The sequence below is a fragment of the Ranitomeya imitator genome, chromosome 2 (assembly GCF_032444005.1).
Source record: "Ranitomeya imitator isolate aRanImi1 chromosome 2, aRanImi1.pri, whole genome shotgun sequence".
Classification (NCBI taxonomy): Eukaryota; Metazoa; Chordata; class Amphibia; order Anura; family Dendrobatidae; genus Ranitomeya; species Ranitomeya imitator.
Genome location: NC_091283.1, coordinates 284,576,983 through 284,591,709, shown reverse-complemented (window position 1 = coordinate 284,591,709; position 14,727 = coordinate 284,576,983). Strand labels below are relative to the sequence as shown.

The 14,727-nt window shown below is 54.6% G+C and overlaps 1 protein-coding gene across 1 annotated transcript in view; it reads left to right on the top strand.

Moving 5' to 3' along the window:
* The first annotated feature begins 2,335 nt into the window (after window positions 1-2,335).
* The window catches only part of LOC138663183 (zinc finger protein 157-like), a 117,112-nt gene continuing 104,720 nt past the window's right edge, over window positions 2,336-14,727 (top strand). The window contains exons 1-4 of the mRNA XM_069749335.1: window positions 2,336-2,357; window positions 14,047-14,196; window positions 14,326-14,505; window positions 14,588-14,711. Of these exons, the coding sequence (XP_069605436.1) occupies window positions 14,119-14,196; window positions 14,326-14,505; window positions 14,588-14,711 (382 nt within the window). The 5' untranslated portion in view covers window positions 2,336-2,357; window positions 14,047-14,118. The remainder of the gene's footprint in view (window positions 2,358-14,046; window positions 14,197-14,325; window positions 14,506-14,587; window positions 14,712-14,727) is intronic.

Sequence of the window (14,727 nt, the reverse complement as noted above, 5' to 3'; positions counted from 1 at the left end):
CTATGTGGAGTGCGGCTCTGCGGGTGGTGGTCGGTGCTGGAGGCTCCATTATTCTCTATGTGTAGCCCAGCTCTGCGGGTGGAGGTCTGTGCTGGAGGCTCCATTATTCTCTATGTGAAGTGCGGCTCTGCGGGTGGAGGTCGGTGCTGGAGGCTCCATTATTCTCTATGTGGAGTGCGGCTCTGTGGGTGGAGGTCTGTGCTGGAGGCTCCATTCTCTGTGGAGTGCGGCTCTGCGGGTGGAGGTCGGTGCTGGAGGCTCCATTCTCTGTGGAGTGCGGCTCTGCGAGCGGAGGTAGGTGCTGGAGGCCCCATTATTCTCTATGTGGAGTGCGGCTCTGTGGGTGGAGGTCGGTGCAGGAGGCTCCATTCTCTGTGGAGTGCGGCTCTGCGGGTGGAGGTCGGTGCTGGAGGCTCCATTATTCTCTATGTGAAGTGCGGCTCTGCGGGTGGAGGTCGGTGCTGGAGGCTCCATTATTCTCTATGTGGAGTGCGGCTCTGTGGGTGGAGGTCTGTGCTGGAGGCTCCATTCTCTGTGGAGTGCGGGTGGAGGTCGGTGCTGGAGGCTCCATTATTCTCTGTGTGTAGTCCAGCTCTGCGGGTGGAGGTCGGTGTTGGAGGCTCCATTATTCTCTGTGTGTAGTCCAGCTCTGCGGGTGGAGGTCGGTACTGGAGGCTCCATTATTCTCTATGTGGATTGCGGCTCTGCGGGTGGAGGCTCCATTATTCTCTATGTGGAGTGCGGCTCTGCGGGTGGAGGTCGGTGCTGGAGGCCCCATTATTCTCTATGTGTAGTCCAGCTCTGCGGGTGGAGGTCTGTGCTGGAGGCTCCATTATTCTCTATGTGGAGTGCGGCTCTGCGGGTGGAGGTCGGTGCTGGAGGCCCCATTATTCTCTGTGTAGTCCAGCTCTGCGGGTGGAGGTCTGTGCTGGAGGCTCCATTATTCTCTATGTGGAGTGCGGCTCTGCGGGTGGAGGGCGGTGCTGGAGGCTCCCATTATTCTCTATGTGTAGTCCAGCTCTGCAGGTGGAGATCGGTGCTGGAGGCTCCATTATTCTCTATGTGGAGTGCGGCTCTGCGGGTGGAGGCTCCATTATTCTCTATGTGGAGTGCGGCTCTGTGGGTGGAGGTCGGTGCTGGAGGCTCCATTATTCTCTATGTGTAGTCCAGCTCTGTGGGTGGAGGTCGGTGCTGGAGGCTCCATTCTCTGTGGAGTGCGGCTCTGCGGGTGGAGGTCGGTGCTGGAGGCTCCATTATTCTGTATGTGGAGTGCGGCTCTGCGGGTGGAGGTCGGTGCTGGAGGCTCCATTATTCTCTATGTGGATTGCGGCTCTGCGGGTGGAGGCTCCATTATTCTCTATGTGGAGTGCGGCTCTGCGGGTGGAGGTCGGTGCTGGAGGCCCCATTATTCTCTATGTGTAGTCCAGCTCTGCGGGTGGAGGTCTGTGCTGGAGGCTCCAATTATTCTCTATGTGGAGTGCGGCTCTGCGGGTGGAGGTCGGTGCTGGAGGCCCCATTATTCTCTATGTGTAGTCCAGCTCTGCGGGTGGAGGTCTGTGCTGGAGGCTCCATTATTCTCTATGTGGAGTGCGGCTCTGCGGGTGGAGGGCGGTGGTGGAGGCTCCATTATTCTCTATGTGTAGTCCAGCTCTGCAGGTGGAGATCGGTGCTGGAGGCTCCATTATTCTCTATGTGGAGTGCGGCTCTGCGGGTGGAGGCTCCATTATTCTCTATGTGGAGTGCGGCTCTGTGGGTGGAGGTCGGTGCTGGAGGCTCCATTATTCTCTATGTGTAGTCCAGCTCTGTGGGTGGAGGTCGGTGCTGGAGGCTCCATTCTCTGTGGAGTGCGGCTCTGCGGGTGGAGGTCGGTGCTGGAGGCTCCATTATTCTCTATGTGGAGTGCGGCTCTGCGGGTGGAGGTCGGTGCTGGAGGCTCCATTATTCTCTATGTGTAGTCCAGCTCTGCGGGTGGAGGTCTGTGCTGGAGGCTCCATTATTCTCTGTGTAGTCCAGCTCTGCGGGTGGAGGTTGGTGCTGGAGGCCCCATTATTCTCTATGTGGAGTGTGGCTCTGCAGGTGGAGGTCGGTGCTGGAGGCTCCATTATTCTCTATGTGGAGTGCAGCTCTGCGGGTGAAGGTAGGTGCTGGAGGCTCCATTATTCTCTATGTGTAGTCCAGCTCTGCGGGTGGAGGTCTGTGCTGGAGGCTCCATTATTCTCTATGTGGAGTGCGGCTCTGCGGGTTGAGGTCGGTGCTGGAGGCTCCATTATTCTCTGTGTGTAGTCCAGCTCTGCGGGTGGAGGTCGGTGCTGGAGGCCCCATTATTCTCTATGTGGAGTGCGGCTCTGCAGGTGGAGGTCTGTGCTGGAGGCTCCATTATTCTCTATGTGGAGTGCGGCTCTGCAGGTGGAGGTCGGTGCTGGAGGCTCCATTATTCTCTATGTGGAGTGCAGCTCTGCGGGTGAAGGTAGGTGCTGGAGGCTCCATTATTCTCTATGTGTAGTCCAGCTCTGCGGGTGGAGGTCTGTGCTGGAGGCTCCATTATTCTCTATGTGGAGTGCGGCTCTGCGGGTGGAGGTCGGTGCTGGAGGCTCCATTATTCTCTGTGTGTAGTCCAGCTCTGCGGGTGGAGGTCGGTGCTGGAGGCCCCATTATTCTCTATGTGGAGTGCGGCTCTGTGGGTGGAGGTCGGTGCTGGAGGCTCCATTCTCTGTGGAGTGCGGCTCTGCGGGTGGAGGTCGGTGCTGGAGGCTCCATTCTCTGTGGAGTGCGGCTCTGCGGGTGGAGGTCGGTGCTGGAGGCTCCATTATTCTCTATGTGTAGTCCAGCTCTGCGGGTGGAGGTCTGTGCTGGAGGCTCCATTATTCTCTATGTGGAGTGCGGCTCTGCGGGTGGAGGTCGGTGCTGGAGGCTCCATTATTCTCTGTGTGTAGTCCAGCTCTGCGGGTGGAGGTCGGTGCTGGAGGCCCCATTATTCTCTATGTGGAGTGCGGCTCTGTGGGTGGAGGTCGGTGCAAGAGGCTCCATTCTCTGTGGAGTGCGGCTCTGCGGGTGGAGGTCGGTGCTGGAGGCTCCATTATTCTCTGTGTGTAGTCCAGCTCTGCGGGTGGAGGTCGGTACTGGAGGCCCCATTATTCTCTATGTGGAGTGTGGCTCTGTTGATGGAGGTCGGTGCTGGAGGCTCCATTATTCTCTATGTTGAGTGCGGCTCTGCGGGTGGTGGTCGGTGCTGGAGGCTCCATTATTCTCTATGTGTAGTCCAGCTCTGCGGGTGGAGGTCGGTGCTGGAGGCTCCATTATTCTCTATGTTGAGTGCGGCTCTGCGGGTGGTGGTCGGTGCTGGAGGCTCCATTATTCTCTATGTGTAGTCCAGCTCTGCGGGTGGAGGTCGGTGCTGGAGGCTCCATTCTCTGTGGAGTGCGGCTCTGCGGGCGGAGGTAGGTGCTGGAGGCCCCATTATTCTCTATGTGGAGTGCGGCTCTGTGGGTGGAGGTCGGTGCAGGAGGCTCCATTCTCTGTGGAGTGCGGCTCTGCGGGTGGAGGTCGGTGCTGGAGGCTCCATTATTTATGTGGAGTGGAGGTCGGTGCTGGAGGCTCCATTATTCTCTATGTGGAGTGTGGCTCTGCTGGTGGAGGTCGGTGCTGGAGGCTCAATTATTCTCTATGTGGAGTGCGGCTCTGCGGGTGGAGGTCTGTGCTGGAGGCTCCATTATTCTCTATGTGGAGTGCGGCTCTGCGGGTGGAGGTCGGTGCTGGGGGCTCCATTATTCTCTATGTGTAGTCCAGCTCTGCGGGTGGAGGTCTGTGCTGGAGGCTCCATTATTCTCTATGTGGAGTGCGGCTCTGTGGGTGGAGGTCGGTGCTGGAGGCTCCATTCTCTGTGGAGTGCGGCTCTGCGGGTGGAGGTAGGTGCTGGAGGCCCCATTATTCTCTATGTGGAGTGTGGCTCTGTGGGTGGAGGTCGGTGCAGGAAGCTCCATTCTCTGTGGAGTGCGGCTCTGCGGGTGGAGGTCGGTGCTGGAGGCTCCATTATTCTCTATGTGGAGTGGAGGTCGGTGCTGGAGGCTCCATTATTCTCTATGTGGAGTGCGGCTCTGCGGGTGGAGGTCGGTGCTGGAGGCCCCATTATTCTCTATGTGGAGTGTGGCTCTGCGGGTGGAGGTCGGTGCTGGAGGCTCCATTATTCTCTATGTGCAGTGCGGCTCTGCGGGTGGAGGTCGGTGCTGGAGGCTCCATTATTCTCTATGTTGAGTGCGGCTATGCAGGTGGAGGTCGGTGCTGGAGGCTCCATTATTCTCTGTGTGTAGTCCAGCTCTGCGGGTGGAGGTCGGTGCTGGAGGCCCCATTCTCTATGTGGAGTGTGGCTCTGTTGATGGAGGTCGGTGCTGGAGGCTCCATTATTCTCTATGTGAAGTGCGGCTCTGCGGGTGGAGGTCGGTGCTGGAGGCTCCATTATTCTCTATGTGGAGTGCGGCTCTGTGGGTGGAGGTCTGTGCTGGAGGCTCCATTCTCTGTGGAGTGCGGCTCTGCGGGTGGAGGTCTGTGCTGGAGGCTCCATTATTCTCTATGTGGAGTGCGGCTCTGTGGGTGGAGGTCGGTGCTGGGGGCTCCATTATTCTCTATGTGTAGTCCAGCTCTGCGGGTGGAGGTCTGTGCTGGAGGCTCCATTATTCTCTATGTGGAGTGTGGCTCTGTTGATGGAGGTCGGTGCTGGAGGCTCCATTATTCTCTATGTGGAGTGCGGCTCTGCGGGTGGAGGTCTGTGCTGGAGGCTCCATTATTCTCTATGTGGAGTGCGGCTCTGCGGGTGGAGGTCGGTGCTGGGGGCTCCATTATTCTCTATGTGTAGTCCAGCTCTGCGGGTGGAGGTCTGTGCTGGAGGCTCCATTATTCTCTATGTGGAGTGCGGCTCTGTGGGTGGAGGTCGGTGCTGGAGGCTCCATTCTCTGTGGAGTGCGGCTCTGCGGGTGGAGGTAGGTGCTGGAGGCCCCATTATTCTCTATGTGGAGTGTGGCTCTGTGGGTGGAGGTCGGTGCAGGAAGCTCCATTCTCTGTGGAGTGCGGCTCTGCGGGTGGAGGTCGGTGCTGGAGGCTCCATTATTCTCTATGTGGAGTGGAGGTCGGTGCTGGAGGCTCCATTATTCTCTATGTGGAGTGCGGCTCTGCGGGTGGAGGTCGGTGCTGGAGGCCCCATTATTCTCTATGTGGAGTGTGGCTCTGCGGGTGGAGGTCGGTGCTGGAGGCTCCATTATTCTCTATGTGCAGTGCGGCTCTGCGGGTGGAGGTCGGTGCTGGAGGCTCCATTATTCTCTATGTTGAGTGCGGCTATGCAGGTGGAGGTCGGTGCTGGAGGCTCCATTATTCTCTGTGTGTAGTCCAGCTCTGCGGGTGGAGGTCGGTGCTGGAGGCCCCATTCTCTATGTGGAGTGTGGCTCTGTTGATGGAGGTCGGTGCTGGAGGCTCCATTATTCTCTATGTGAAGTGCGGCTCTGCGGGTGGAGGTCGGTGCTGGAGGCTCCATTATTCTCTATGTGGAGTGCGGCTCTGCGGGTGGAGGTCGGTGCTGGAGGCTCCATTCTCTGTGGAGTGCGGCTCTGCGAGCGGAGGTAGGTGCTGGAGGCCCCATTATTCTCTATGTGGAGTGCGGCTCTGTGGGTGGAGGTCGGTGCAGGAGGCTCCATTCTCTGTGGAGTGCGGGTGGAGGTCGGTGCTGGAGGCTCCATTACTCTCTATGTGGAGTGCGGCTCTGCGGGTGGAGGTCGGTGCTGGAGGCTCCATTATTCTCTATGTGGATTGCGGCTCTGCGGGTGGAGGCTCCATTATTCTCTATGTGGAGTGCGGCTCTGCGGGTGGAGGTCGGTGCTGGAGGCCCCATTATTCTCTATGTGTAGTCCAGCTCTGCGGGTGGAGGTCTGTGCTGGAGGCTCCATTATTCTCTATGTGGAGTGCGGCTCTGTGGGTGGAGGGCGGTGCTGGAGGCTCCCATTATTCTCTATGTGTAGTCCAGCTCTGCAGGTGGAGATCGGTGCTGGAGGCTCCATTATTCTCTATGTGGAGTGCGGCTCTGCGGGTGGAGGCTCCATTATTCTCTATGTGGAGTGCGGCTCTGTGGGTGGAGGTCGGTGCTGGAGGCTCCATTATTCTCTATGTGTAGTCCAGCTCTGTGGGTGGAGGTCGGTGCTGGAGGCTCCATTCTCTGTGGAGTGCGGCTCTGCGGGTGGAGGTCGGTGCTGGAGGCTCCATTATTCTCTATGTGGAGTGCGGCTCTGCGGGTGGAGGTCGGTGCTGGAGGCTCCATTATTCTCTATGTGGAGTGCGGCTCTGCGGGTGGAGGTCGGTGCTGGAGGCTCCATTATTCTCTATGTGGAGTGCGGCTCTGCGGGTGGAGGTCGGTGCTGGAGGCCCCATTATTCTCTATGTGGAGTGCGGCTCTGTGGGTGGAGGTCGGTGCTGGAGGCTCCATTCTCTGTGGAGTGCGGCTCTGCGGGTGGAGGTCGGTGCTGGAGGCTCCATTCTCTGTGGAGTGCGGCTCTGCGGGTGGAGGTCGGTGCTGGAGGCTCCATTATTCTCTATGTGTAGTCCAGCTCTGTGGGTGGAGGTCTGTGCTGGAGGCTCCATTATTCTCTATGTTGAGTGCGGCTCTGCAGGTGGAGGTCGGTGCTGGAGGCTCCATTATTCTCTGTGTGTAGTCCAGCTCTGCGGGTGGAGGTCGGTGCTGGAGGCTTCATTATTCTCTATGTGGAGTGCGGCTCTGTGGGTGGAGGTCGGTGCAAGAGGCTCCATTCTCTGTGGAGTGCGGCTCTGCGGGTGGAGGTCGGTGCTGGAGGCTCCATTATTCTCTGTGTGTAGTCCAGCTCTGCGGGTGGAGGTCGGTGCTGGAGGCCCCATTATTCTCTATGTGGAGTGTGGCTCTGTTGATGGAGGTCGGTGCTGGAGGCTCCATTATTCTCTATGTTGAGTGCGGCTCTGCGGGTGGTGGTCGGTGCTGGAGGCTCCATTATTCTCTATGTGTAGTCCAGCTCTGCGGGTGGAGGTCTGTGCTGGAGGCTCCATTATTCTTTATGTGAAGTGCGGCTCTGCGGGTGGAGGTCGGTGCTGGAGGCTCCATTATTCTCTATGTGGAGTGCGGCTCTGCGGGTGGAGGTCGGTGCTGGAGGCTCCATTCTCTGTGGAGTGCGGCTCTGCGGGCGGAGGTAGGTGCTGGAGGCCCCATTATTCTCTATGTGGAGTGCGGCTCTGTGGGTGGAGGTCGGTGCAGGAGGCTCCATTCTCTGTGGAGTGCGGCTCTGCGGGTGGAGGTCGGTGCTGGAGGCTCCATTATTTATGTGGAGTGGAGGTCGGTGCTGGAGGCTCCATTATTCTCCATGTGGAGTGTGGCTCTGCTGGTGGAGGTCGGTGCTGGAGGCTCAATTATTCTCTATGTGGAGTGCGGCTCTGCGGGTGGAGGTCTGTGCTGGAGGCTCCATTATTCTCTGTGTGGAGTGCGGCTCTGCGGGTGGAGGTCGGTGCTGGAGGCTCCATTATTCTCTGTGTGGAGTGCGGCTCTGCGGGTGGAGGTCTGTGCTGGAGGCTCCATTATTCTCTGTGTGGAGTGCGGCTCTGCGGGTGGAGGTCGGTGCTGGAGGCTCCATTATTCTGTATGTGGAGTGCGGCTCTGCCGGTGGAGATCGGTGCTGGAGGCTCCATTATTCTCTATGTGGAGTGCGGCTCTGCGGGTGGAGGTCAGTGCTGGAGGCTCCATTATTCTCTGTGGAGTGCGGGTGGAGGTCGGTGCTGAAGGCTCCATTATTCTCTATGTGGAGTGCGGCTCTAGGTGGAGGTCGGTGCTGGAGGCTCCATTATTCTCTGTGTGGAGTGCGGCTCTGCGGGTGGATGTCGGTGCTGGAGGCTCCATTATTCTCTATGTGGAGTGCGGCTCTGCGGGTGGAGGTCGGTGCTGGAGGCTCCATTATTCTCTATGTGGAGTGCGGCTCTGCGGGTGGAGGTCGGTGCTGGAGGCTCCATTATTCTCTATGTGCAGTGCGGCTCTGCGAGTGGAGGTCAGTGCTGGAGGCTCCATTATTCTCTATGTGGAGTGCGGCTCTGCGAGTGGAGGTCAGTGCTGGAGGCTCCATTATTATCTATGTGGAGTGCGGCTCTGCGAGTGGAGGTCAGTGCTGGAGGCTCCATTATTCTCTATGTGGAGTGCGGCTCTGCGGGTGGAGGTAGGTGCTGGAGGCTCCATTATTCTCTATGTGGAGTGCGGCTCTGCGGGTGGAGGTCGGTGCTGGAGGCTCCATTATTCTCTATGTGGAGTGTGGCTCTTCGGGTGGAGGTCGGTGCTGGAGGCTCCATTATTCTCTATGTGGAGTGCGGCTCTGCGGGTGGAGGTCGGTGCTGGAGGCTCCATTATTCTCTATGTGGAGTGCGGCTCTGCGGGTGGAGGTCGGTGCTGGAGGCTCCATTATTCTCTATGTGGAGTGCGGCTCTGCGGGTGGAGGTCGGTGCTGGAGGCTCCGTTCTCTATGCTGCCTATCATCCTGCAACATTCCCTTCAATGAAGGTATTATCTTGTGCAAGGAGGTATGGTTGTAGCCAGGCTCAGTGCCTTTAATCATGTAACCTCATGTAACTGAGTCCTATAAATTTAGTAGCATCTTAAGGGGTGCATGCATGTGGGGTCAGGCACGCGTATCCCTGCAGCTAAGCATAGAAACGCCGCAGTTATTTCAATGCCAGGAGTCAGGACTCCACTCTGTATCTGTCTCTTTTGGGTATGTCTGCTGAATAAGCACTTCTTATTACTTGAACCTAGCTTTTCTATTAACCCATCTTACTCCATAATGTTTACATATGCCCCTACAGTGCTTGCTCCACTAATCCTCTCTCTCCTTCGCTATCCACAAACCCCAGCACCCTCTAACCAAATAATCATCTCCACTGCACTTCTACCTCCCCACCTGTCCTCCTCTACTGACCTGCTCCTCAACCTCAAATCTGTCCTAATAAAACAAGTCGCCCACTCCCTTTCTCCCACCTGCTCTCCCTTTCTCTGCTTCTCACTGCTGGCGACATTTCTCCCAACCCTGGACCTCCATAGCTCATACCTCGCATGACTACCCACTCCTATCGCTCCCTATCTAATAGGAACTACCACAATCTTTCCAACATAAAACCTGTGCCCCTTACACCCACCCCTCTGCTCTCTCTGGAGCACTCTGGAATTCCCGCTCAATCTGCAATAAGCTTCATGTGATTCACAACCTTTTTCTTACAAGCTTGCCTTCCTTGGCCTCACATAAACATGGCTAACACCCTCTGACACCGCCTCCCCTGCTGCGCTGTGTTACGGCGGCCTCCACTTCATCCACACCGCTCGTCCCGGCAACAGACATGGTGGAGGAGTGGGTCTTCTCCTTTCTTCTAACTGCACCTTTAACCCAATTCCACCTCTACCCTCCCTTATCCTAGCCTGTTTTGAAGTCCACTCTGTCCGCATCTACTCTCCCTCCAACCTCTAAGTGGCCGTCATATACCGACCTCCAGGCCATTGCCTTTGTTGACCAGTTCTCCACATGGCTTCTTCACTTTCTCTCTGCGGACATTCCCACCATCATCATGGGTTACTTCAACATCCCCACTGATGCACCTCAGTCAACAGCCTCCAAACTTCTGACCATTACTTCATCTTTTGGACTTACTCAGTGGTCCTCCACAGCCACCCACATAGACGGACATACCATAGACCTGGTCTTCACTGCTCTCTATCTAACTTCACCACCTCCCCTCTCACTCTATCCAACCACCGTGTGCTCACTTTCTCATCCCTGTCCTCCTCACTGGTCACCCATGTCCAGCAACATGCGCACCCCCGCAGAAACCTTGCACACCTAGACTCCCACATGCTCTGACGCTATCCTACCACTGGCATCCATATCCTCACTCCATGACACAGACACTGCCACTGCTTTCTATCATGCCACTCTCGCATCAGGTATTGACACGGTTGCCCCTCTCGTTCATGGCAGAGTGCGACGTATCAATAGACAACCCTGGCACAATAACGCCACTAAAAAGCTCCGGCAACAGTCCTGGGTTGCAGAGCGGCATTGGAAGAAAACACATTCACAAGACAACTTCACTTCATTCAAACAGGCAACACTCGCTTTTAAATCTGCTCTCACCTCTGCTAAACAGGCCTACTTCACAACCCTTGTATCCTCCCTATCCTACAACCCTAAACAGTTATTCAAAACCTTTAACTCCCTCCTCCGTCCCCCAGTGCCCACTCCAACCTCCCTCATCTCTGCTGAGGACACACTTTAAAAATAAGATGGACCAAACAAGGCAAGTCTTCATTGTTCAACAACCACAACCCCATTGAATACAAGACAAATGCCCAAACCCCATAACCTCCCTCTCCAAAATTACTGAAGAGGGGCTTAATTGTCTCTACTCCAAATCGCACCTCACCAACTGTACGCTCGACCCCATCTCACCTCCTCCCCAACCTCACCACCACACTTATCTCATCCCTAACCCACCTCTTCAACCTATCACTAACTTCTTGCACCTTGCCTTCTGCTTTCAAACATGCCACAATCATGCCACAATCATGCCTATCCTTAACATGCTAACCCTTGACCCAACAGCTATGTCCAGCTATTGCCCAATATTGCTGCTCCCATTCGCTTCCAAACTCCTGGAGCAGCACGTCCACGCTGAACTTTCCTCCCACCTCTCCTCTAACTTGCTCTTTGACAATCTACAATCTGGTTTCTGCCCCCATCACTCAACTGAGACTGCCCTGACCAAAATCACTAATGACGTACTTACAGCCAAAGCTAACAGACAATACTCTGTACTCCTCCTTCTAGACCTGTCTTCTGTTTTTGACACAGTTGACCACTGCCTCCTACTACAGATCCTCTCCTCCTTTGGCATCAATGACCTTGCCCTATCCTGAATCTCCTCATACCTTTCCAACCGCACATTCAGCATCTCCCACTCCCACACTACCTTCTCATCCCACCCTCTCTCTGTTGGAGTCCCCCAAGGCTCTGTTCTAGGACCCCTACTCTTCTCAATCTACACACTTGGCCTGGGACAACTCATAAAGTCTCATGGATTCCAGTACCACCTTTATGCTGATGACACTCAGATCTACCTTTCTGGCCCAGACGTCACCTCTCTGCTGTCCAGAATCCCGGAGTGTCTATCAGCCATATCCTCCTTCTTTTTCTCCTCTTGCTTTCTCAAACTCAATGTGGACAACTCTGAACTCCTCATCTTTCCTCCATCTCATAGATCTTCCATACCTGACTTATCGCAACTAACTACATCACGCTTTCCCCCATAACGGAAGAGTGCGACGTATCAGTAGACAACCCTGGCACAATAACCCCACTAAAAAGCTCCGGCAAGTGTCCAGGGTTGCGGAGCGGTGTTGGAAGAAAACACACTCGCAAGATGACTTCACTGTATTCAAACAAGCAACACTCTCTTTTAAATTTGCTCTCACCTCTGCTAAACAGGTCTATTTCACAACCCTCATATCTTCCCTATCCTACAACCCCAAACAGTTATTCAAAACCTTTAACTCCCTCCTCTGCCCCCAGTGCCCCCTCCAACCTCCCTCATCTCTGCTGAGGACTTCGCCACACACTTTAAAAATAAGATCGACCAGACAAGGCAAGTCTTCATTGTTCAACCACCACAACCCCTTTGTATACCAGACCAGTGCCCAAACCCCATAACCTCCCTATCCAGAGTGTGGCTCTGCAGGTGGAGGTCGGTGCCGGAACCTCCATTATTCTCTATGTGGAATGCGGCTCTGTAGGTGGAGGTTGGTGCTGGAGGCTCCATTATTCTCTATGTGGAGTGTGGTTCTGCGGGTGGAGGTCGGTGCTGGAGGCTCCATTATTCTCTATGGAGTGCGGGTGGAGGTCGGTGCTGTAGGCTCCATTATTCTCTGTGTGGAGTGCAGCTCTGCGGGTGGAGGTCGGTGCTGGAGGCTCCATTTTTCTCTATGGAGTGCGGGTGGAGGTCGGTGCTGGAGGCCCCATTATTCTCTATGTGGAGTGCGGCTCTGCAGGTGGAGGTCGGTGCTGGAGGCTCCATTATTCTCTATGTGGAGTGTGGTTCTGCAGGTGGAGGTCGGTGCTGGAGGCTCCATTATTCTCTATGTGGAGTGCTGCTCTGCGGGTGGAGGTTGGTGCTGGAGGCTCTATTATTCTCTATGTGGAGTTCGGCAAATTTTAGGCCATGCCCCTGACCACACCCATTCATAATTAGTCACACCCATATCCACGTCCCAACCACACCCATTTAGCACTGCTGATCCCACTGTTTCAGATATACAATAATTATAAACACAAAAATATGGCCACACAGTGCTCCATACTGTATAATGACCCCACATGATGCTCAATACTGTATAATGGCTCCACATGATGCTCCATACTGTATAATGACCCCACATGATGCTCCATACTGTATGACCCCACATGATGCTCCATACTGTATATTGGCCGCACATGATGCTCCATACTGTATAATGACTGCACATGATGCTCCATACCGTATAATGACTGCACATGATGCTCCATACCATATAATGGCGACACATAGCTACTCCTACACACGCGGCTGCGCTCTGTACACTTTGCACACACGGCTCTGCTCCGTACACCTCGTACACACACGGCTCTGCTCCGTTCACCTCGCACACACACGGCTCCGCTCCGTACACCTCGCACACACACACGGCTCCGCTCCGTACACCTCGCGCACACACGGCTCCGCTCCGTACACCTCGCGCACACACGGCTCCGCTCCGTACACCTCGCGCACACACGGCTCCGCTCCGTACACCTCGCGCACACACGGCTCCGCTCCGTACACCTCGCGCACACCTCGCGCACACACGGCTCCGCTCCGTACACCTCGCGCACACACGGCTCCGCTCTGTACACCTCGTGCACACACACACGGCTCTGCTACATCCACACTGTACACCTCCTGACCCCACACAAGGCAGCATACTTACCTCATCCTGCGGCTGCAGCACCATGTGGCAAGTTGGGAACCAGCACAGGCAGCAGAGTCCTGCAATCCACGGAGGTCCCAATCATGTGACCCCTGACTCCTCCCCTCCTGTGACCTCATCACAGGTCCTGTGCACAGAAAGCAGGCAGCCATACGGAAAAGTAAGGGCCCGGGGCATGGCTTGCACAAAGGGGCGTGTCGGTCCTGCTGTCTGCGGGATCAGAGCGTCCCGTGCTGGACAGCAGGGCAAAGGCTCAAAACTGGGATAGTCCCGCACAATGAGGGACGGTTGGAGGCTATGACAATAGGGATGAAGGGACAATGTATACCTGGCTTATACTCAAGTCAATAAGCTTATCCAGTTTTTCGTGTCAAAAGCAGGTGCCTGAGCTTATACTCGAGTATATACGTTATATGGAATCCAAAGCAAAAATGCTAAAAAAAAAACCAAAAACCTATCCAGAAAAAAAACACTGTACATTTGCATTAGATAACTCCTGTCTTGTTGTTCTTACAAACCATCTTTTATAAAAGCCTCAAACTTCTGTGTGTGAATCAGACCTGAGATCTAATGTGATAGATGATTACAGTGCGGGGAAGACGGGAAACCTTCATATAGAGGCCGGTGGTGATGGAGTCAGTGATGGACTCTGGACAAATATGTTCCTAGAGCCGTAATAGAAGATGAAGATGTCGTCCTCATCATGAAGTAGTTATTTCTCCTGTCACGTGTAATGAATATCTCCTGCAGTATTGCTAATGCCGATTCCAGTGTCGGTAAATGAGACAAGAATTTGCGTTATGGAAGATGAGTCTATGAGGAACGAATTCAGCTGCTTACTCCGAGGAAGACACTGCTTGTTGTCTGTGGCCTAAATATATAGGTTTTATTAGTAGATGTAAAGAAGAAGATTAAATACTGTAAAATAATAAATCTCATATGTTTCACTTATTATCTCCAGTAATTGTATTATTACACATGATTTTTATGATGTTACATCGGCTCATCTTCTCATTCAGGTCTCTACAATATCGGATCCTCTCAGTGAAGATCTTCTATATAAGAGAATTTTCCTGATTTACCCACCAAAGATGGATATGGACAGAGACAAGATGGTGGAGAGGATATTACACCTCACCCTAGAGATTCTCTTCCGTCTTACTGGAGAGGTGAGAGATTCTGATGACGTCACATTACATCATTCTTATCTATGGCAATAACAGATGGACAGAACTGGAGAGGTGAGGACTCTGGAAATGTCTGTAGTGAGGTTTATTAATGTGTCTCTCCATAACCAGGATTACACAGTAGTGAAGAAGACCTCTAGTGAGCGCTGTCAGGCCCCTGTGTCTGAGGGATGCGGAATACCCCTGAGCCCAGTCACGGGGCCTCCACCTCACCCCCTGATACATGAGGACATCAATGACCAGAAGATCCTAGAACTCACCTACAAGATGATTGAGCTGCTGACTGGAGAGGTGACACTGCTGGGAATGCTGGGACATTATACAGTAACACTATGAAGGGATCGGGGGATGACTGTATCATTGTATGTGTCAGGTTCGTATAAGGTGTCAGGATGTCGCTGTCTATTTCTCCATGGAGGAGTGGGAGTATTTAGAAGGACACAAAGATCTGTACAAGGACGTCATGATGGAGGTTCCCCAGTCCCTCACATCACCAGGTAATAGACAGGACTA